Here is a 24,544-nt window from a genome sequence, read left to right on the forward strand (position 1 = left end):
TGTTATCTAGACTTTTAAATATTATTCAGTAAGTGTGAATGCAGTGTAAAGATTATTTATAAAAATTCAGTTTATTTATTTTAAATTCATCTTTAGATCGCCTATCAAACAATCGCTTCGAACAATAAAGCAACAACGAGCGGTTTCATTTAAAACAAAACCACTCAATTCATCAGACAATGCCTCATATTTATCTTAAAAGAAGTTGACGCCAAAGATTAATCCCGAATTTATTTAAAATTTTCCTTTTGTATAAATAACAAGTTGAGAAATCGGAAGATAAACGCTTTAGATATGAAAGGTTTGAAACGTTTGAGTGTATATTTTTCCCATTAGTACCTAGTACGTAATATATGCATATATTATGTGAGAATATTTCTAAGATTTTTCAGTTGAGTAGTTTCTGAGGATAGATCCGTGAAAGAAATGATCACTTTTGACCTCCTGCAGTGCCCACTTTTCCAGTAAATGCCAAAGCTAAGACCAGCTTCGAAAAGTACTAACCGAGACCTTTCATTTGATACCCCCATGACTATATTTGGTGAAAAAAATGTACACCCCTTTTATGCATGGGGACCCCCCCTCCCCCCTTAAATTCGACGTAAAATTATACAACTCACTGTATGGGTGAACGTTCACAGTTCCCATCTTTCCACCAAATTTGGTGTCAATCACTATAACCGAGAAATGCGTGTGACAGACAGACCCTATTTTTTTTTTATGGTTGGAAGTGGAAATCTTAGAAAGACGCTGCTGCGCCAGGTTGCAGCAGTGTGTGGAATTCGCATCCACTAAAACCACCCCCACTCTTCCGCCCCTCCCCGCGGGACCACCGTGAAGTATTACTTCGCGGGGGAGGCTCTGGTTCGCTATACCAGCTCGTCCATGTCACGTCTCCGTCGCGCCGCCTTCCGAGCTCGATCCAACTCCAGGAGTTTTGTTCTTCAGCATCTCTTCCACCAGGTTCGAGGGCTCGATGTCCGCCCCTAAGATGCTGTTCAACCTCCTTTTCTGCTGCAGAAATCTAGGACAATGGAACATAACGTGCTAAGGGTCCTCGAGTGTAGCACCGCATTCAGGACAGGTGGGAGACTCGTCCAACTCGAAGCGATGCAAGTACTTCCTATAGCCACCGTGTCCCGTAGGGAACTGTGTCAGGTGGTAATTCAATTCTCCGTGCTTTCGGTTGACCCATTTCTCGATACACGGGATCAATGTATGGGTCCACCGGCCCTTGTCGGAGTTATCCCATCGTTGTTGCCACTTGCCACACAACTCTCTCCTGATGGCTTTTCGGAAATCCGCATTCACCTCGGTTGGATTTGCCGTTCGTTTTTCGTAGAGCCATTGATTGATTGATTGATTTGTATCAATCTCATTTGCCTGTGCGGTTCAGCTCCCTCCTATATACCGGACATCTCCTGCTTCCCGCAACATACCGGTCGTCCACGCCCTCTTTCCCACTACATAGCATACACCCACACTATCCCCCAAATCCTTCAATTCCGGGTCTGACTTCACCTTTCGGAGGATGTCGGCATAGGACATATTTCCCTTCTTGGAAATAATTATTATTTCCGGGCGGAGCTTCTTTTTGTCCTTTTTCCTCTTGTTGCTCACCTTAGTCCATTGTTCGGGCCTCCGGGCGTTGGTTTCTTCCACTTTTGTAGGTGTTGTGGCTGCAATCGTGAGATTACCGACTTTCGCGGGTACTCTCGCCGGCTCCGCCTTCTTTGGTGAAGAGGCTTTTTTCTTCTTCAGGGCTTGCTGTGGTCCAAGAGGCTCGCTGGTACCGTCTCTAGCCCGTTTTCCTATCTTCCCGCCTGCCTAGGTTATATACTTTCACAAAAATGTGTATGGTAGGTGCGGATAATAAGGCCTAGCTAAGGGAGATTTGAAAGAAAATTAAAACTATTTCTCGGAATCAACAAATTTTAAGGTTAATTAAAGTTAAACGTCAAGTACTACAAAAAATGGCAACTACCTTAAATAAAGTCAATCATTTAATCATTTTCAAAAGCTTGGTTAGAAGACCTTATTATACCATGGTAGGGTAATATCCCTATATAAGAGTTAATTAGCTTAATTAAATAATCGAAGTATACTTGGCACATTTGGTAATTGAAATCAATAATAAGAGTTATCCATTAACCATGTTTAAAGTCTTAAAAATAACAACAATTTTTTTTTATTTAACCATCAGGGCATTTAAAATAACCTCTATGGCTGACCTTACATGTTCAGTATTTCGTGTGTCTGCCATATGTCAATCCATCAAAAATGGACTGATGGACTGACGTGTTCAGTATAAATAAGGCGACAAAAAATATTTTTGCTGCATGTATTTAAAGTTCTAACCATTCGGAAGTCATTTCGATTAACAACACAATAACAATTACCTTGTACTCAACTTATTATCAGTCCAACGAGACGGATAGCTTTTATTTAAAAATTGAAATGTTCATCAGTCCATCAGTTATTGCCATAAAACTACCCTAGACGCTCAGTTTTCTATAATTTTGTCATTCTGACTGACGCCAGACTGATGAAATACTGATTGTCTAAGATCAGCCTATTATCCACTGTCAATCCGACGTATTCCTCATGATAGCATTGCCGCATTTAGAACATTGCCTCATGTCACCTATCTTATCCTCCTCATAACCGTGATAGTACCAACTCCTCTGGTTCTCTTTGGTGCCACGTCTACCTTTGGGGGTTGAGTTTTTTTTTATTTTCTTTTCTACCTTGTCAAACAAATCTTTCTTGACTGGAGTTCCTGCTTCTTCTTACTATTATCGTTTTTTTCAACAAGTTTAACCGGTGTAGGCATAAGCTGATGAAATGCTCTTCTATTTATTCGATCGAGGGAAACACGATCTTCGTCATTATCCGAGCTAGAAATTCCATACGATGCTCAATTCTTGTTGATCATGTCGAAAGCTGTGCGATCATTGGTCTGGTGCGGATACGAGGTTCTGATTTTTTTGTATCAATACCATACATACAGTGAATCTGCAACTTCAACGTTGGATAAGGCTAAGTGATAAGCCCCATTGAATATTAAAAGACACTTATGCGCACCTTTGTACCTGGTCAGGTCCTTCCAAAATTCTTTGAACAGTTAATTGGTCATATAGCCTTTGGTAGATTTCTTTACCAATGATCCTGGTGGCAAGTTGGCACTTAATCCAAGTTCCAATCGTTTACGTGTAAATATGATCATTTGTAGCATCTCATTACCTCGCTGTACTGCTTGTATAGCCCAAACCAAGTCACCTTCAGCATACAATGCTCAATTAGAAGGCATTGTGGTTGTAGCCACTAAAAAGAACGATAAATCAATAAGCAAACAGTTTATTGGTTATTTAAAATTGTTTAGGCCTTTTACCTGCCTTACTTCTTATAGATTCCAGTGCACTGAGTACGGGAAAAATATTTTTAAAAATCTGTTGCGTCGAATTTAAAATGTTTGGCGGTGCAAATTACTTCCAGACACTTGTCTAGCATTGGAACTTTTAATTATTATTTAATTTATTTGTATTTTGATGACCTAGACTTCATATAGATGCATCAATGTGATTTTTCCAGATATTTCATTTGGATAGGTCCTGAGAACGAAACCTGTTTCATTTTTTGGGGCACACATTTTGAGCATTATCTCCCTTATATTTCACCCAATATCAGAAACAAAATCAATTTCGAAAAGTACTAATCGAGTCCTTTCATTTAGTATCCAACATGACCATATTCTGTGAAAAGAATTAGACCCTCCTTTCGCATGTATGGGGAGCCCCCTTCAAAATCAACACAAAAAGGCGTTACTCGCTGCATGTATAGGGAGACGCAAAACACATATTTTCACCAAATTTCATTAACTAACATAACTAAACAAAAAATTTCATTACAATTGGTCCAATCGTTTCTGAGTAAATCGGGTGTGACAGACAGACAGTCATTGAATCGCTCGCTCCTACCATACGGTTATGTGAGACTCTTACTCATTAAAACCACCTTCGTTTACCCCGCTTGATTGCCCTTTCAGTATTACGTCGCGAGGTACAATCAGTTGCGAATTGCGTATCAAGTGTCGTTAGCTGCTACTTTCCTCCGAAACTCTTCCTTCCTCAACAGGTTGAGGAGGTCGTCTTCACTACTTTCTCCATCGTCCTCCGAGTTTTTCAGAGGCCAACATGTAATCGATAATATTCTTAGGTGACGACCGAGCCCTGGCATTAATTTCCATCTGCGTTCTGTGTGCGGTGAACCTTGGACAGTTGAAAATAACATGTTCCGCATCCTCCGAGATCATTTCGTATGACGAGCAATATGGAATCGTCATGATAAGGGTATGCACGGTATCCTCCGTGCCCGCCTAGGAATATAGTTAGGTCATAGATTTCATTTGGTCCATTTTGAGACTCTGGAATAATTATATGAATCCAACATCCTTTAGGTGAATCATTTCATATTTTCGCCATTTCAAAGTAGGTTCACTTCACTTGTCAACGGTAGGTATAGGACTCGCCGATTGCATATAAGGCATAGAGGCGTCGGCCCTACTTCGCCCATATATCGATGGCGACCATGCCTGCTATCATACATGCTGCTTTGTCTGATGTTGTACGTTAAGCGCACGACGTTCGCGATGCACTCAATCGGTCTAGGACTGCAATTTTTCCCCTATTTGCTTCTAGCTTCAATACCGATGCCCAGACTGAAGCTGCATAAAGCAAGATGAAGCTGAGAACTCTCGAGATAAGGAGCTGATGGCTTTGCTTTGGGCCACCTATATTCGACAGCATTTTTATCAACAATGTAGCAACCCCGGAGCCCGGAGCCCAACCCCAGCTTTTATTGCTAAATTCTCAAGATGCGACTTGAATTTCACCCTTTGATCAATCATGAATCCTAAGCATTTAAGCGTTGGTTGCGTATGATGTTTTCGCAAATTCTGATCTTTATCGACGTTTGCTTCCTTAGTTAGGTGATCAAAACTACCCTTAATTTTTTTGCTCTGCGAGCGTCAGACCAGCGTATTCTAGTCAATATCTTATTTCAAAAATAGCGTCCTTTGTGAGGACCTCGATCTCCTCAATATCTTGTGCCACAATAGTCACTCCGATGTCATCTGCGAAACAAATGACTGTTACCCATCTAGGCAGCTGTAATTTCAAAATTCCGTCATACATTATTGACCACAGAAGAAGGTCGAAGGCCGACCCTTGTGGTACCCCACAGGGTGTTTTATACATCTTAGGTCCATCTGTCGAATCATAGCACAACAGCCTCTGAAATTCTGTCACTATGCGCACCACGTATTTGGGAGCGCCTAATTTGGCTAAAGTCACAATTATTTTGCTGCATCTTGCAGTATTGAAGGCATTCTTCACATCGCGTAAAATTTATTGACCTCCATTGGTTCCTCCACAATTTTCGTCACCATACGCATCGCCATTGGAGATCCTTGGATAATGTATACCTAACAAATGTAAGGTCTATCACCGACCCCATATCTCGTCTCCCAAAAGTATTGACGTCACCTGTATTTTCCAAATCCACGTTGAAACGTGAAAACATTTTTTGTGTTTGTTTAACGACTACCCCAATCTTTGGCCCAAGGGTTATAATAGCTAGCTATTATTATTGAGTCGTGGCGCCTTGCTTCGAAAGCTAATCTTCCCACCATCAATACGAATTCATCTGGCGTGAGGCTTTGCGCATCGTAGTAACTGGATATATGAATGCCGCCTACCTTAGCTCATGTGAATCTGGCTTCTGGGCTATTGCTCATGTTTTCGATTGCTTGATTTCCGCAGGGACGAATTCCTGCTTTGCCGCTTCTGTCTGATATAAAAATTTTATTTTCAAATTCGCTTTGGAACAGCAGATTTTGGGCTACAATGGTTTAAATTCATTGGCTCATGGCTGTCTGAATACCATCATGTGCATTATGGAGCCGTATCACATTTCACTCAAGAATCGAATCTAGTCCAAGTTGCATTTTTAATGCCTTGTAGATCTCAGTTTTAGTGGTGATTTCGTCTAGGTCCTTGCACTCAATCAACATTAAATCCTGGCTCACCTTTATCTCCGCTACTTTGCCCAGTAATGACTCGATATCCTTATGGAGATCGTGGAACTGTCTGTCTGTCTGTCACATGCACATTTCTCAGCAACGACTGTACCGATTAGCACGAAATTGGGCTGGAAGGAACTGTGAACCCCCACACGTGGTGAATTACATTGTTGCACGTTGAGTTTAAGGGAGGAAAGCCCCATATACAGGGTGCGGCAGTATAACTTCCTTTTTTCAAAACTCAATAAAAACTGCATCGGAAAATATTTATTTATTTTTTATAATGTAGGTACATGTCTAAAGTTTTTATTTACATTGTTTTGAAGATCAAATCTGTTAGGTGACGTCCCCCATTCTCCATACATTGCGTAAACCGATTTCTGGCGTTTGTCAATGACTCTTGTTAGCATAGCAGGTGTTATGTTGGCAATTTCTTCTTGGATGTTGGTCCATGTTTTGTTTGTTAACTGACCCACACAAATGAAAATGGGCTTCATCGCTAAAAAAAACAATAGCACCCTCGGGAACGACATCAAGAAGAAGCTCACACGCATTCATCCGAGAATTGAAGTCACGTTCTGAAAGTTCCTGCACTATCGCCATCTTATATTGATGAAAATGAAGATCATCAAGAAGAATTATTCTCACAGAACGATCGGATAGTCCAAGGGCAGATGCGTGTTTGCGCGCAGAACGCCGTGGCGATCGCAACATTGACGCTCTCACTGCTTCAATGTTCTCAGGTGATCTAACGGGCCGAGGGACTCCAGTTCTTCCTTTTGTCGCACTTGCAGTTTATCTGAATGTAGTGACTCATGTAACAATTGATTTGCGGTCTGGGACGGGAGCCAACGGGGCTAAATTAAAGCGATTCCGAAATGCACGCTGTGTTGCATAACCGAACATCCGCTTGAAAAGTAAACCTCAACGGCAAAGGCACGCTCCTCACTATTCCAACGCATGATGGCGACTGAACCGTGTCGGGACAAAACTTTACAGTATCCCTTCTTGAACGAGACCACTAGCGCTCCGCTATGACATCAACTAACTGAGTGGCGCGCATTTTAAAAAAGGAAGTTATGCTGTACCATGGTAGGGTAACAACCTCAAAGAATTAATTAACTTAATCGAAGTATACTTGGCACATTTGATAATTGAAATCAATAATAAGAGTTATCCATTAATCATGTTAAAAATCTTAAAAATAACAACAATTTTTTTTGTTTAACAAATATAACGGCATTCAAAATTAGCTCTATGATTGACCTAACACGATCAGTATTTCGTCAGTCTGCCTGGTTCTGCCATATGTCAACACATAAAAAATGGACTGATGAAATGACTGATGGACTGACATGTTCAGTATAAACATGGCGACAAAAAAACCATTTTTTCTGTATCTATCAGATCCAGCATTCGGAAGTCATTTCGATTAACAACACAATGACGACTACCTTGCACTCAACTTATTATAAGTCCAGCCAAACGGACAGCTTTTATTTAAAAATTTAAATTTTCATCAGTCCATCAGTTTCGAAAAGTACTAATCGAGCCTTTTCATTTAATACTCCACATGACCACATGCTGTTAAAAAAGTTATACTCCCCTTTGGCATGTATGGGGAGCCCCTTCAAAATCAACACAAAATGACGCCACTCGCTGCAGGTGAATGGACACACAAAACACATAATTTCACCAAATTTCATGACAATTGGTCCAGTCGGAACAGACAGACATTTTCATCATTTTGACTAGAACAGGCTTATTTATTTGAATCACAATTTTGATGTATCCCCCCCCCCCCTTTTTTGGTGAAATAACTTCAAAAATCGACCTCCTTTCGGTAATAAATTATTTTATTTTAATATGTTAAAGGTAACAAGCAAACATTTATTATTTAGATCTACATAGATAATTGAAAATCTCACACAAAGTCGTTTAATTCATTTTGGTTGATCGAATATGGCGTCCTATCATCTTTAATGACGAGCTCACCACCACCTTTACCGTTCACAAACAAAAATTTACTACCTTGGCAATTCACGCTTGACAAACCTAAGAAATGGAAGTGTTTTGTGACTGATGGAATGTCAGGGCATTGCATTTTACAAACCTACAATTTTTATCCTACAAACATTTTAGTAATTTTATTATTAAAATCAATTCTCTGTCTGTCTGTCTGTCACACGCACTTTTCTCAGAAACAACGGTTGACACGAAATTTGGTTGTAAGGTAGAAACCCCCACACATGTGAATTACATTGCTGTGCGTTTAACTTAAGAGGCCGCCGAATTTGGCCATGTGGGGCATCAAATGAAAAGTCTCGATCAGTAAATTAAATATTAGTTTTAACATTGGATGCAAAGGCGAAGAGTGCGAGAGCCCGAAAGAGTTAATTACTTGAAAGACCCATTTTCAGAAACAACCAAACCAAAAAATCTGAAAAAAAATCATGGTGGTCCATGCATTTAGTGTCTAGGCCTCAAAATACTATCCGTTACGATATCTGCTCAAATAAAGTTAATAATACTTTATTATTATATTTTGAAATTTTACTGTAAACTTCCCTCCTTTAAGTTCATCCTAGACCCCCAAAATTGTAATAAGATAAACTTTGGTGGGGAGCACCATACTAGGAAATTTGGTGAAAATCCCACTATTATTAAAAAGGTTATAGTTAAACTTCCCCTTTCACGTCAAATTACTATTCCTCACGAGATAAAATGTCAGTACCACATCGAATTGAATATAGGGTATATTCAACGTACATACACTACGAGTTACGTATAATTGGAACCATCGTGTACCAACATATTCTTACACAAAATATCAACAAAACCTTTCATACCTGAAGTGCCGAGCTCCCGATTTCCGACTTGTGATTTGAAAACTCTCACTCTCAAGGTTGGAGATAACATTTTTCTTCCTAAGCCCAGCGTATAAGAGTTGGTCTACAGCTTTCACAAACTTTCACACGATGAGAGGTTAATTGTGATTGTGACAAATACGCACTTTATGGCACATTTTAAATATTTTATCGAAAATAAAACCACCTTAGTTCACAAAAACAATGTGGATAGGTAAAAAATATTACAAAAAAAGTTAAAATTTGTAAACTAGTGTTTTCTTTTGTCGGCATCAACATTTTGAACTATTTTAACCGTTAAGAAGCAAAAATAATAACACACATTAGTTTATGCAATAAGGCCCTTCGTTTCCGTTCATTAATAGATCGAATTAATTCGAGAAAGCTTATTACTTCACAATTAACCAAAGGAAAATTAAAAAGTCGACCGAGAAGGAATTATGTCCAAAACATAGAAAAACTAATTTTATAAGAAAACTATTCACGCAGAGGCGAAATACTGTCTGATGATGCGAAGAAACTTTTCTCTATCAATTTGTTTTACTAATAAAACGGCGAATAAAATTATTGACTTAATAGGGACAAAATTATATATCAAAGATACTCGGACATCTATGACAGTAAACAAATATATTTTATGTTTTCGTTGCTTTAAAAAAGCATCCCTTATTTAGCGTATTAAACATTGTCTGTAAGCGAAACATTCATTTCGTTCCATTTATTTAAAGATGTATTGCTATGAATAGTTTAACATTGTATCATTAAAGAAACAAATGATAAATAATCAAATATAAAAACTGAAATTTTTTAAAATATTTATATAGCGAAAATCTATAAATAGAACGCAATATTAGTCAATATTTCATAAAATAAAGTCTTTAAGTTATAATGAGTTTTCTTATTGTTCAATTTTCAATTTTTCAGCTCTCTTGGTATGAATTCTAGCAAGCCGTTAAAATCTGCGTATCTTTATTTTTTTTTTCAAAGCCATTGAAGGTGGACTTACCGATAGATTCCACAACTGTTTGCACCTTTCCTTCACATCTATCTTCATCAAAAGCATACGGAATTTATTCAAAAAAATCTAAAATGCAAGATTAATAATAATAATCGCCATTACCCATTCAAAGTAATTCCAATCGATTGCAATCCACTTATGCTAGTGCTTCATTCAATCCCCGAAATATTTTATATGCTCGAAATATTCCCCGTTTGTCGTAAGAAGAATAAAGATTTTTGGGTTAGCAATGCACAAAACTGGAATCTTATTATGTTATGGAAACGACTACCATGCCTTGGACTCGGTTACGACCTTTTACTTTCATCAAAGGTTCCAATCTTAATTCTGGAATACGCGGACGCTCCTCGACAATGGTATCTAGAATTGTATCGATACTGACTAGATATTTTTGGGTTAAGCGAGGTAAGATGGTGGGGCGCTGTGGAGTATTCTTGCCTGAAGCCACATCGCTTAGGCACACCCTCATGTCCTGATAGCCAGCATCAGATAGAATAATAATTGCAAGATCCCGGACCAGAATCAGAAGCATCTCAATATTGTAGTGTTATGCATCTACAGAGGCCGAGACTGAGGAGAAAGATGCCTTTCTATGAACGACTGAACGCACTCCAGGAGATCCTTCTTAAAAATGAAATTATGATTATCATGATGGGTAGTCTAAATGCTCAGGTAGGCTCTGATAGCACTTTGCGGATACCTTGCTTTTTTCCGGATGTGCGAAACATGAGAGGCATAACATCGGTCTCGAGCAAAATCAACACTTGATGGTCGCTTACCTTCGTTTCCTACTTTGTCTGAATCTACTCGCAAGGGTGAAGAACATCGATCTCGGAAAATCAACACGGTGTGCAATCATTTCTTCTTCTTTTTCTTCAGTCTTTGTCCCGTTCACAAGCGGGGTCGGCTCGTCGTGATCGGTTCCGCCATTTGGCTCTATCGAATGCCTGATCTGGGTGCAATCTCGAGGCTTTCAAATCCCCATCCAGCGTATCAAGCCACCGTTGCTTAGGTCTGCCTTTTGGACGTTTACCATCGACTTCGATGTTCAGACCAATCTTTGCAAGTGAATTCTCGTTTGCACGAATTGCGTGACCATACCATCGAAGACGCCTCTCTCGCAACTTTCCACGATCGGTGCAACCCCATAACGTGACGCCACTAGTCCAACGTAGCATCTTCGTCTCCATTACCGCAAGACGCCGTTCATTGTCTTTTATGGTCGGCCAACACTCAGAACCATAGAGAGCAACTGGACGGACGACATTGCGGTAAATTTTAGATTTGAGACGTTCGTTGATACGTCGATCACAAAGGACACCAGTTGTGGAACGCCACTTCATCCAGGTTGCGTTAATGCGTGAAGCAATTTCATAACGCAGCTCTCCATTGGCTGATAGCGTTGACCCGAGGTATTTAAATCGCTCAGTTCTGGGTAGATCACTGTTGCTACAGTGATTGTGCCTGTTTCATGGGGATCGGTCGTCAAAAATTCAGTTTTGTTTAAATTCAATCTGAGACCGTGTTGCATGAGGCGATAATTTCATTTCAGTTGCTCGAGATCATTTTTGCTATCAGATGCTAGAAAAACATCATCTGCATAAAGCAGTGTGTAGGGCGCTGGACCTTGGATATCCCGTGTGACGGTGTCCATAACAAGGACAAAGAGGAGTGGTGAGAGGGCACTTCCTTGATGAACTCCAACAGAGACACGAAGCGGTTTTGATACACCCGCCATACTTCGAACTTTACTTTTCGGATCGTGGTAGAGCAATTGAACCCAGCGCACGAGTTCTTCTGGCACGAAGTGTTGTCGTAAAGCATACCAGATGAGTTCGTGTGGTACACGGTCAAACGCTTTCTCTAGATCCAGAAAGGCAATGTAAAGAGGGCGATGCTTCTCACGGTGTTTCTCCATGAGTAACCGCGCAGCGTGTATTGCGTCAGTAGTTCCGCAGTTCTTGACAAATCCGGCTTGATTCACGGTTATTTCAACGATTTCGCGAATACGGTTGTCAAGAATGCGTTCAAAAATCTTCATGGTATGGGAAAGTAACCGGATCGGACGGTAATTTGAACATTCTGCTGGGCTACCTTTCTTTTTCCATATTGGAACAGTGGTACTTTCTTGCCAGTCAGATGGTGTTCTTCCTTCCTGAATAACCCGGTTAAAGAATCCACTGAGCCACAGTGTTGGGTCCCAGCTCTTCGCTTTCCAGAGCTCAGATGGGATGTCCTCAGGTCCTGTTGCTTTCCCCGATTTCATTTGTTTTATTGCCTCCTCGACTTCAGTTGCGCTGACTGGTGGAACTGCTCCAAATGTCGGCAATGATTGTGGAAGTGGAGGATGAGCAAATTCTTCAGTTGAAATCTGCTCGAAGTATTCTCGCCATCTATCCGTTGCGGCTCGACGGTTGGTAAGCAAAGTACCGTTCTTGTCATTAACACAACAGAAGTGTTCGATATCCTGTGTGCGTTCATCACGGCTTTTAGCAAGTCGATACAGATCTCTCTCGCCATCCCGAGTGTCCAGTTTATCGTAAAGATTTTTGAAATGGTTCGCTCGGGTGACAGCGACCGCTTTCTTTGCTTCCCAGTTGGCATTCTTATAAATTTGCCAATTAGCAGGCGTTTTATCGTCGAGAAATTTGTGGTAGAAGCGTTTCTTTTCACGGACCTTCATTTCAACATCATCATTCCAAAGCCAAGTATCTCGGTTGATGTACCGCTTACCGGGCTTGGTGACCCCGAGGGTTGCAGAGGCCGCTTTGTGGATCGTGTCTTTCATTTGGTTCCATGATTCTTCTACATTCGTAATGGTTGGCAATCGTATGAGTGAGACCGTTTCTTCTTTCTCCTCACCAAACCGCCACCATTTAATGCGCGGCGGGCCAGTGCGTTCCTCACGCTGTTTTATCGGTGGCTTAATTCGCAGGACGGCAATCAACGGCCGATGTTGAGGTGCGATGGTCTCATAGGGAACGACTTTGCAATCAGTGACAGTGGTAAAATGTTGGCGTCTTATGAGAATATAGTCGATTTGCGTTTTATTGTTCCCACTATAAAATGTGGGAAGGTGAGACAATCGTTTGATGAACCATGTATTCATAAGTACAAAGTCATGGGTGTCCGCAAAATCGATTATACGCTCGCCACCTTCATTGCGCGCTCCGAACCCCTTTCCCCCATGGCACCTGTTACCGTCTGCCTTTTCACCCACATGACCATTAAGGTCGCCGGCAATGATTATGTAATCGTCGGCAGGCACGTGACAAGTATTTTCATCGAGAAGTTACCAGAAGGCATCTTTCTCGGCATCAGGTCGACCTGTTTGTGGTGCATACGCGGTGAAGAAGTGAATAGTGCGATCAGCTGATATAATGGTGAGCTTCATCAGCCGATCATCAAATCGTTCGACTTCTTTAATGGCATCACGGAAACCCTCTGAGATGGCAATGCCAACACCATATTGAGTGTGTGGGTTACCAAAATAGAGAAGTTTGTAGTCATTTTTACCGCGTTCGCGTTCAATGTCGCAGCTTTTGGAACCAGACCATCGGGTTTCTTGCAGAGCGCAGATGTCAATGCACCTTTTCCGAAGGGCTCTTGCGAGTTCCTCCGTCTTTCCAGTTAGGGTACCAACATTTAGCGTGCAGACACGTATTTGTTTTGTTCGTTGTGTGCGGACTAGCTTGCTTACGTCCTGACGCCGTCCATGCGTCAAGAACCCTTGCCCATTTCTCGACAGGACCGGGGCCCGTCCTGCCGCGTCGACTGAGGTGGACGCCCTAGCATTTCTCCGAGGCTTGTGACTCAATCCGATCATCATGTTTATAACGACATTCTATGCATTTGCTTGGTCGACCTGTCGCGGGGCCTGTCACCAAGAGAGATCAGGTAGGATTTACCATAGTAGAATAACTCCAACTATACTCTATTTATCTCTTTCCCTGATCTCAGCATTTTATTTTTGTTTTACTGAGGATAGTACAGAGTACGTTGCCTCAAACCCTCCTCCTTTACCTGGGCTTGGGACCAGCATACTATGTTAATAGCATGGCGGAGTTAGCTTCCTTCCTTCCTCCTGTTACATAATTGATTTACATGGGTCAGAGACAGTGAAGTAGGGGAGGGCGATTAATACGCATTGGCGGAAAGAATGCCTGAATACAGATGCATAAAAAACTTTCCTAACATCTTCACCTTGGTGTCAATAAAACGTACCTTTCTGCAAGATTCGCAGGCCACAAACAAAATGGGTTTGCAGTGAGCGAAATTCGAATCTTGGACCGGTTGAATATTCTGTGGTATCTCTTCTCTTGTAAGTTGATTTGAATTTGAATAATAGTGACACAAAATTCTAACTCAGTTCATCATCATCATCAACGGCGCAACAACCGACATCCGGTCTAGGCCTGCCTTTGCCGGTTTTGCTCCGAGGTCCACCAATTCGACACCCTTGAAAGCTGTCTAGCGTCCTGGCCTACGCCATCGTTCTATCTCAGGTAGGGTCTGCCTCGACTTCTTTTTCTATCATAGAAATCACAGAAATCATCCTCATTCATGTACGGGACAGATAATGCCTCGTTGCCAGTCGTCAGGCATTGATTCGCTGTCCCACACCTTGAGCACAAGTAGATGAACCACTCCTAGGCTTCCTTTTTCAATCTGTGAAGTCGTGTCTCCGCTCACCGCAGTTCGTGATAAGTCTTCGCGCGTGCCCGCGTTTGAGAATTCAACATTACTCAGTATGCAGCATTCTTCCGTTCGTTTGCTAACTTACATTCATCGTCAAACCAGCCGTTCCGACTTTTTTTGCGGCTAGGGCCAAGTATATTTGTGGCCGTATTTATGATAACGTTCTTCAAATGAGTGTGAAGATCATTTGTTGATGCTTCCTCTCCAGAATCTCTGTTGACTGCGATTATTGCGGCATCCATTTCCTTCTTATTGGTGTTGCGGAGGGCTGTGTTGTGGATATTTTCAGTGTTAACTCTCACCTGATTGTCAGGGAGGGGATTCTTGGTGGTGTTGTTATTCGAGCTCGAAGCACCATGCCAACGAGATAGTTATCTAAGCCTATATTGCTAATCGAATGATCCGCAGTCTCTTATCATTTGTATTTTGATGTAAGTTATGGGAGCCAACGTATCGCTTGAATATGGACTCCTTCTCTACTTGACTGTTGAAATCGCCAAGTATAATTCTGATATCATATCTGGGACAGGTTTCGAGGGTCTGCTCAACTGCCTCGTAGAAGGTATCCTTCTCCTCTATAGGGGCGTGAACGTTAATGAGGTTTATATTTCTAAACTTGCCTCGCAAGCGCAGAGTGCATAGCCGTTCGCTTATGTTTTCAAAGCCGATAACAGCAGGTTTCATTTTTTGGCTGACTAAAAAACCTACTCCGAGCACATGGTTTACTGGATGGCCACTATAATATATGGTGTAGCGACTCTTCTCCAGGAAACTGGTCCCTGTCCAACGTATCTTCTGCAACGCTGTTGCATCAGCCCTATATTGGGACAGGGTATCGGCTAGCTGCTCATCAGCTTCATCTCTGTACAGGGAGTGCACGTTCCATGTGAAAATGCGCAAATAGTTATTCCAGCTCTGAATGCACTACTCAATTTGCAGCCCCTGGATATATTTATTCAAAGCACTGCAATGAGAGCAGCTCATAGACTAATTCGATTAGATCTATGGGGAAACAACGGATGTGGGGGGCACAGAGCATTGGAAGAGTTATTGGGAGTACTAAATGCAGTTCTTACAATGCCTTCCGATTGTCATGTCCCAATACATCTGTTTGGTAGAAGATATGAAGTTACCCTGCAACGTAGAGAGAACTGGGAAGTCCCAGAGGAATACGTGACGGAATATACGAAAGTCTTCTACACCGATGGCTCAAAAACAGAACAGGGTTATGCAGGCGGAGTCTACCTCTCGAATAAAAACGAGAAGTGGGCTTTTCCTTTGGGACAATATGCAACGGTTTTTCAAGCCGAAGTTTATGCGATCCTAAGGGTGGCAAACTGGGTGATTGACGAGCGGTTGAAGAGCAGGCACATCGGAATCTGCAGTGATAGCCAGGCTGCATTGAGGGCGTTGAGTAGTCCTTTGATCACCTCGAAAATCGTTCAGGAATGCAGAAACCGTTTGAATTCTGTCTCTAGATTCAATACGGTGGAACTACTCTGGGTGCTAGAGAGAAAAAAAGTCTCGAATGATTTAGCAAAAGAGGGGTCAATCTCCCCTATGTCGGGACAGGAACCAGCAATAGGAGTATCAGTAGCATTGGCTAAGTCTGTTTTCAAAAACTGGAAACAAGCTTCCCACAATGACAGGTGGCAAAGCCTAAATGCTACTCGACACATCAAATTTTTCCTGCCGAAACCGAATATGTGTACGGCAAAGTTTATCCTGTCGAAAAGCAGGAGGACTTGCAGGTGTATTGTGGGCATTCTGACAGGCCATAATTCACTAGTTAAACATATGTTCAGAATAGGAAACATTCAAGATGATACGTATCCCTCCTGTAATGAAGAAGCGGAATCCACCGAGCATTTCCTATGTGAATGCCCCGCCTATGAACGCATCGGGCATCAGATCTTTAATGCCGATGTTCTCCAGTTGCGACGGGTAACATCACTTACCCCCCCCCCCCCCCCCTATGCTATGAAAATCTAAAAAAATCGCTTTAGAGAGTTAGCTCCTTTGCGTACGAATAATTGTGTCAATAGGAGTTAGCGCTGAATTTTGTAAGGCCGTTGAACGATATTTTGACAGTTATTTATCAAGTATTTGTGGTTGGTTCAATGCATCTTTGAAATTACTATCATAATCATCTAAAAAATATATTTTTTTAAAAAGTGGATTTAGCCGATTTGGAAATTAGGGCAACGTGTCTTTAGAAAAAAAATTTTACAAACAAAAAAGTAATCCACCGATCCTGCCAGGAGTCGAACCTGGAATCTTCTGATCCGTAGTCAGACGCGTTATCCATTGCGCCACAGGACCGTGAAACACCACTTCCAAGTGAATGTACAGGAATCACTTCTCAGAGCAATAATTAATATTTATCTATTCTTCGACAAATGTTAATTAGCAAATTAAATATTATTATTAAAATGCATTTTTCTTTCGCTCCAATAGTAATTTCTTTTTACCAGCATGCGAAGTCGCCGTTGTGCCTCAAATAGAAAGCTTTATCTCTGTAGCAGCGTTCAACTCTCCATCTATTGAAAACAGTCCAAATCAACTATTGAACGAAAGTTGAAGATCAATTATTCGCTGGAAGATTCTTTCTCATTCAACAAATGGCAATATATTGGATGACAAACATCAACCTTCCAGCTTGAGATCGGTTTCCAACCAATTTTTGAGTGTTTTTTTTTTTAAATATTTTGCGATTCTCTACAAATCAATCTGGAGAACACAAAAGCCGCCACAGAAGACTTTACACTCTCCAAAATAAATAAGCAAATAATTAATATCTAATCTGAAGATTACACGTTAGACGGCGCCTTAGTTGCCAATTGGAAATCTTTTGACTTTGACAATTCTAGAAGAGCTCGAATATTTGACGTCTCATGTAGCTCTGCGTGCAGGGTTCTGTTCGCATCGTAAATTCACTTTTCGTTTGTAATTTCTAGTGTTTCGCGTGTCATAGTTTTCTAGACTTAGGATAAGTATTTACTGTAGTTCGAATGGCTTTCAATTTTGGTGCATTTTCCTACATTGTGGCGTTAATTGCCGACGCCTTTCTAATATTTTTCGCGATATTTCATGTGATTGCATTTGATGAGCTCAAAACAGACTATAAAAATCCCATAGACCAGTGCAATAGCTTGAACCCGGTAATTCTATTATTGGTGGCTTGATTAGGGATAGATTTAATTTGGTTCTGGTCCTATTTCAGCTCGTTTTGCCGGAATATCTCTTGCACATTTCGTTTAATTTGTTGTTCTTATTCGGCGGCGAGTGGTTCTCATTATGCATCAATCTGCCGCTCATCGCATATCATATTTGGAGGTAAGTTGCTTTTTGATCATTGCCCAAAGGTTATTATTCATCAGGCGCCGCTGTGGGCGTTTCCTCCAAACAGATACAAGAATCGACCCGTGATGAGCGGACCGGGCCTCTATGATCCAACTAATATCATGAATGCGGACAACCTGTCGAAAAATATGCGCGAAGGGTGGATTAAATTAGCCGTTTATCTATTGTCATTTTTCTATTACCTTTACGGGTGAGTATTAGCTAATAATGTACGAGGATATATCGAAAGATGACCAATTTTAGTGCAGGCGCGAGTATTTAAGTTCGCTTTTATATTGCACAAAACATTTAAGCATAAGGCTTACGTGGTACATACTACATTCATGCTATGAGCTTTTTATTTATGGTCTGGAAACTTCTAAATGGAATATTGCGCAAAAATCCTCCATAAAGTTCTATCAGTACTTTCGTCAAGGTTGCTAAGTAATTGGATCACATATCTTACTATTAAAATGCGGCATTTTCGAACTTAATGACCTAAAACCGGTTTCCAAATAAGTCCAATTATTTGCTGATATCGAATACATACAACACAAATAAACTTAGATTACGCTACCCAACTTTGACCGAATGGAGGAAATAAATTTGATTCGCGGCACAGAGTAAATAGTTAACATTTTTAACTCGAAATTCATTTTTATTTATCATATAGCGTTTTTGTTAATAACCATGTTATCGTTCCTCAAACACATTGACTAACCTTGTGGCGACTGACCGTACTCTTCCTATTTCACTCTTAACATTTCCTTCCCAAAGCCTCAGTAGCGCTACCGCTGAATGGTAGTTAGATAGGTATCAGTGGCCGCTCCGGGGAGCCCGATTAGCGCTGTGGTGCGCTGTTTTGATGCCAAAACTCCTAAGACCGTGACTGCTGGGCAATCTCAGAGAAAGTGCGTGAGGGTTTCCCTTCCTTCTTCGCAGCTTCGGCAATGCGAATTGTAGGGTATGCCGAGCTTAGCGGCATGGTCCCCTATGGGCCAGTGCTCCGTCCAGACCGCCGTAATCTTGAATGCATTTGCACGCGCCTGGCACAGGAGCTCTCGTGATCGGGCTATGTTTTAAGCGGTCCAAATTCTCCTTGACTTGGCACAGCTCGTAAACCTTTCCCATTTAAGGTCCGCGGCTGCTGGGTAGTGCAAGTAGAATCCGCCCCTGACAGCCGCCAGCGAAACACCGACTGTATTCACCGAAGGGCTGCCAAGAGCAGAGCCTCGCCTGGCACATCAGCACGCTCATTCCCCTCTATGTTCCTATGCCCGGGAACCCAGAGGAGGGTAATCTTGAGCGTGCCGCACAGACAGTTCAGCGCGTCTCTGCATTGCCCCGCCAGCCTGAAAGATGTTGTCGCTGAGTACAAGGCCTTGATGGCCGCTTGGCTGTCAGTCAGAATCGCTATGTTGCGCTTGGGGATCGAATCTCGCTCCAGCCATCGACAGACTTCCAATATCGCGAATACTTCCGCTTGGAATGCAATGGCGAAACCTGGGAGACCATACGACTTGGATACGCTGTGTGTATTCGAGAAAAACCCTGCGCCGACTCCACAGGCCATCTTTGATCCATTGGTAAAGAATACTGAGTCATAATCTTGCAACACGCCGCCGGTCTTCCACTTTGCCCTGGTTGGAAAATCCACAGCAAAGTTTCTCTTGAGTTCAGCTTGCGTGTAACATAGTCCGTGGGGGATGCCCAGATTTTCCGAAGTATGTACTTCGTCTAGGATGTTGCTCTGGTCGGAGGACTTCGTTGCCCAGCCTCCGGACTCACGTAGTCTGAGGCACTGCACACTGCAACGTATTTAATGTGGAAGCCTAGGGGAAGGGATGCAGGAGTACATTGAGAGCATCTGCCAAGCAGAACTACAGAGCCCCAGTAGCACACGCGGTTCTTTGAATTCCATTAAGCTTCATCCTATTGTATTTTTTCCTCAAAGCCTTCCACTATAAAATAGAACCGTACGTTAGGATCGGACGCACTACAACTGTGTACATCCGTTTTGGTTGCGTTTATGCCGAGCTCGCATCTTGCGGCCCACAGGCACACCTTTCGCAACCCTCCTTCCATGATGTCGCTCATAATGGACGGAAACATCTTTGACACTAATATCAGTCGTCGGCATGCGCCACCACCTTCACCCCGCTGCTATCCAACGTTCGTAAAATTTAGTCCATTACTATTAACCAGAGCACCGGAAAGATGGCGCCAACCTGGGGGGTGCCTCTGGTAAAGTGGTTATCTCCCAGATCCGACTGGATTATCCTGGTACTTAGCATTGATATAATCCAATGCGTAAGATACCCCTCCAATCCAATACTGGTCAAGGCTTCCTTCCTTCGCGCCTGCCTGGTTTCGGTATGAAATCCACTCGTGCGCGTCTCCAGGACTGTAGTACGTACCCTAAAGAGATGCAGCACCGGTAAATCTCAACAAGCCACGGCACAACCCTTTCCTACTACTTCTGTAGCATGACCGGCATTATGCCATTCGGACCTGGAGATTTATAAGTGGAAAAAGCTGTTTATAGCCCAGCTGATCTTATCCTCGCTAATTACCGATTTGATAGTCTCGCACAGCTGGGATGGCCGCAAACCCTCCAAACAAGGTTCTGACTTACAGTCCTCCTCGCTGGCGGGAAAATACGTTTCAATCAGCAAGTCCAAGGTTTCGCTGGAAGATTCCGTCCAGGAGCCTTCAGACTTTTTAAGAAAGGATGGGCTCTTATGTACCTTGGACAGAATCTTATTGAACCTCGCGGATTCACTGGTACTTTCGATGTTCTGACAATAGTCCAACCAAGACCGCCCCTTGGCGTTCCTGATGGCTTGTACTTCTGCAGACAGTCCTTGTATGGCTACCAATATTTATGCCTGTAGCAGATGTTGAAGATTTCTCTGGTCAGCTTCCTGAGACTGGAGACATCTTCATTCCAGCACGGTGGCAATGCCTTCTTGCTGTACTTAGTAGGGCACGAGACTTTAATGACAGTATGGAGTGCCTTTTCCAGAGACCCGACCTTTGACTGCAGTTCGTTTGTCCTGCCAATCTTACCAATTCGCGCACCGGAGAATTTGTTCTTAATTACTTGATCAAGCTTTCTCCAGTCGATCCTGATGATCTTAACGATCATCCCCTTCTTCCACTCTCTAAGAAAGGTCTCGGATTCCCAAGATTTCCGTACGAGTGGAAGCATTAACTACAGGTGCAGCGATATATAACTCTGTGGGGAGGCAGTCAAGCCCACCGGCTTTACTCCGTTTGAGTGCACTGATGGCCGAAATGATTTCTCTTCTGCTTGGAGGAACAGTCCGTATCCGCATGTTACGGTGAAGAGTCATTTCAACCACAAGAGTAGGAACCTCACCGGATGAAATAAGGAAGAGGAATTAAGGACCCTAGGAAGGATTCTTTCCACTTCTTCAGTTGTTCATCATCATAGATGAGAAGCCGACTGTTAACGTCCTTCACAGGGCCATCGAAAGATTTACGATCACATGCAAGCTCTTTCGTGATGCGGTATACAGTTCTAAAATCATTGCGATCAGCGGCATCTTCCGCTTCAGCGCAATAGCAAATTCTTTCTTGTCACGGCGTACACTACGATGAACTTCCCGGGATTTCGCTCGGTATCGGAATTCGAGCGCATCACGCCCGCCATCGCTCGCAGCGGTCAGTACAGCCTTCAACCTCTTCCGTTCTTCAATCCGCTTCCACGACTCCGAAGTTAGCCAGATCTTATGACGTCCCTTCGGGACGTGGCCGAAGACCTGTACAGCACCTGAGAAAAAAACGAGATGGCTGTCCAAAAATAATCGTTATTCTCAGGAGCATTATTCAGTAGATCTACTGCTCGATCAGCAAGATAGCTCTCCCACTGTCGGACGACAGTTGGATCATACAAGCGATCGACGTTGAACTAAGGGAGTCGCAGCTCCCCAAACCTACGAGAAGTGGTGTACGCAATGCGCAAGCAGATGGTGATCTCTTTCGAGGTCGACGTCAGCGCTTCTCGTGGTATGCACATCCAAAAGACAACTCCTAAATCTACTTCTGATCGCGAAGTGGTCGATCTGATTGTTCTTACGGCGTCGGTCAGTTGAAACCCAACTGACCTTATGGCAGGCTCTGTGCTCGAATACTCTGCCACCAATGACGAGGCGGTGGAAGTTGCAGAAATCCACTAATCACCCACCATTAACGTTACATTCGCCAACATCGTGTTTCTCCATCATATGTCCGAGCAAGGTGTTGCCAGATCCCACCTTGGCGTTCAGATCACCCATCACATATGCCAACATATGATGTCACGAGTTGGATTGGGATAAAATCTCAGGTAGTTCAAAGTGGAGTCCGCCAGGGTTGTTATCTTGTTATCGGTAACGTTCCTCCGTGCCCTGTCCGGAAGAAGTGGAATGGAATGGAATGGACGATGAAATCTTTCCTTAAACACTTCGACTGCGCTGATGACATATATTTGCTCTCTCCCAAATGGCTTTGAATTGAAAAGGAGAGGCGAGTAGAGTGGGAGTGGAGATACGAACGAAGCCAAGGTACTCAGTCTGACGGACCATGGCAATCTCGCATTAATTACGATGTGGTTGACGAGCGGTACCCCACCAACGAATGAATAAGAACTATATATGTATATGTTTCTTGATAGCGTTTGTAGAGCACGTCTAACTTGCCTGTGTTTTTCTTGACGGTGTTTGCAAATTATATCTAACTTGACCATAGAACTATATATGGTTTCCATAAACCCCTATTTGGGCGGAGTCCATCGACGATGAATGCTTACCTCCTGCTTTTAACAGGGCGCATATTACGTTGGTATTCTTGTACAACTTTTTCAGTAACTAAGCCCCAGTGGATCATGTTCACCCCTGCTCGCAGTGAATAGCCTCTCAGCTGCTTACGTTCATTGATCCGTCTTTACATTTCCATAGTCAGTAAGGTGTTTACGGTCCTTTTAGTTCATCGGCAGCCATTTCATCGGGCGGGTTATTGAGATTTTGTATCGTTTGTACAACAAAAAAGTTTTTCCGTTGCTGGACGGCAAAAACTCCGTGGTGACGGGTGAAATTGAAGTTAAAAAGTCGACGCTCTGTTCCCCTGGAAACAGATACAGTAACAATACGCAAGTCAAGGTAAGCGACACCGAATGATGGTCTCTTTCGAGGTCGATAGTTTGCTAAGCTTTCAGAAGGCAACTCCTAAATTTGCTGACTGCGACATAGTCGATCTGATTAGATGTTCGTAGCCGGTAAAACCCAACTGAACTGTGGTAGGCCCTGAACTCCAACATGACGAGGTGGTGAAAGATACAGAAGTCTACAAACCTTTCATCATATGCCCGGGCAGGGCATTATCAAAGCCCACTGCGGCATTGATATTATCCATAACGATCACAATTTCATCTTTAAGAAGCATCTTCTGAACTGCGTATAATTGCAGAACAGTATTATTATCCAAATCATGATCCTGTCAGAAACCGGGTCCGGGGCCAACAGAACGCACCTTAGAGTAACAGTCCCACCATCAGATTCAACTATACTACCACGTAAAGGGAATAGGAGTACTCTTCACACTCCCAACATCTCGCTTCGTTTGACCCAAAGTTTCTAACATTTTGAGGGTCCTCAATGTCGCTGTCGAAGTTCATGCACACATTACAGGAACGAATCATCACCAACCGATAACCAAAGGTCGTAGCCGTGAGGTCAGTCCCCATCCGAGGCATGGTTAACGATTCGGTAACATCTTCCTTCGAAAATAGCATTTTGCTAGTCCACAAATTTGTTTCCCTTTTAGTCCTCTTTCACGACAAGGAGGTACTATTTTGAGTGTATCCTTAAATATCAAATCAAAGGGCATCATACTATTTCGACTTTGAGAAATTATATAGTAAGCGTATATAGTCTGAGGGTTTCGAAAACGTTAGAATTGAAAGTTAAATTGTGGTGTCGAATTTTCTGTGTTGACAATTTATTAGTAAGCCTTTGTCTGTCTCTCCGCGTTATCTCTGAAAAACACAAAGCTCTTGCTCTGCTAGTTAGACTTCCTTTTCTAGATACCTCCATCCATTTTAGTTTATTTTGCTTTTGCGATTTTTCCGCGAACGGTCAATCAATTATGGATAGTTGAAAATTCTTTGATTATTCGATATATCCCAAAAGTATTTCACATGCATGATTTCTCATTAATGCTAAATATTTGCTTTCAGTATGATTTACTCGCTCATTTCAACATAAATACCTTCATATCGGTGACACCAATCTGTTTCCTTCCAATGGTCAAGGAACAGATGGCTTAATCCGATGGAGACAGTCCAGTCTAATTTTGTGTTGATTCACATTGAACGAGGGCGTTTTATAATACAACCTAATTGTAAATCGAAAGGAAATTATGTTAAATATTAGGAAAATGGCCCAAAGGTCAACCTCTGATAATATTTTAAAATCGATCAAAACTAATTTATTTATAAATAAACTGATAATAAACAACAAAATATTTGATTGACTTTAA

The 24,544-nt window shown here is 42.3% G+C and overlaps 1 protein-coding gene and 1 non-coding gene across 2 annotated transcripts; one reads left to right on the plus strand and one right to left on the minus strand.

The window, feature by feature from the left end:
• Positions 1-16,911: 16,911 nt before the first annotated feature.
• On the minus strand, positions 16,912-16,984 carry Trnar-acg. Its single transcript has one exon. It is a non-coding gene; the product is annotated as a tRNA-Arg (tRNA).
• A 402-nt stretch (positions 16,985-17,386) lies between these two features.
• On the plus strand, positions 17,387-24,544 carry LOC119646565 (protein cornichon). The gene is made up of 4 exons (XM_038047044.1): positions 17,387-17,823; positions 17,886-17,998; positions 18,072-18,215; positions 24,243-24,544. Exons 1-4 carry the CDS (start codon positions 17,674-17,676, stop codon positions 24,268-24,270), a joined length of 435 nt encoding a protein of 144 aa, XP_037902972.1. The 5' UTR covers positions 17,387-17,673; the 3' UTR covers positions 24,271-24,544.

This window comes from Hermetia illucens, chromosome 1 (assembly GCF_905115235.1).
Source record: "Hermetia illucens chromosome 1, iHerIll2.2.curated.20191125, whole genome shotgun sequence".
Lineage (NCBI taxonomy): Eukaryota > Metazoa > Arthropoda > Insecta > Diptera > Stratiomyidae > Hermetia > Hermetia illucens.

Coding starts and splice junctions, on each gene's coding strand:
- LOC119646565 (XM_038047044.1), top strand. CDS start 17,674: ATGGCTTTCAATTTTGGTGCATTTTCCTACATTGTGGCGTTAATTGCC. Junction 17,999..18,071: donor ATCGCATATCATATTTGGAG/GTAAGTTGCTTT, acceptor TCCTCCAAACAG/ATACAAGAATCGACCCGTGA. Junction 18,216..24,242: donor TTTTTCTATTACCTTTACGG/GTGAGTATTAGC, acceptor ATTTGCTTTCAG/TATGATTTACTCGCTCATTT.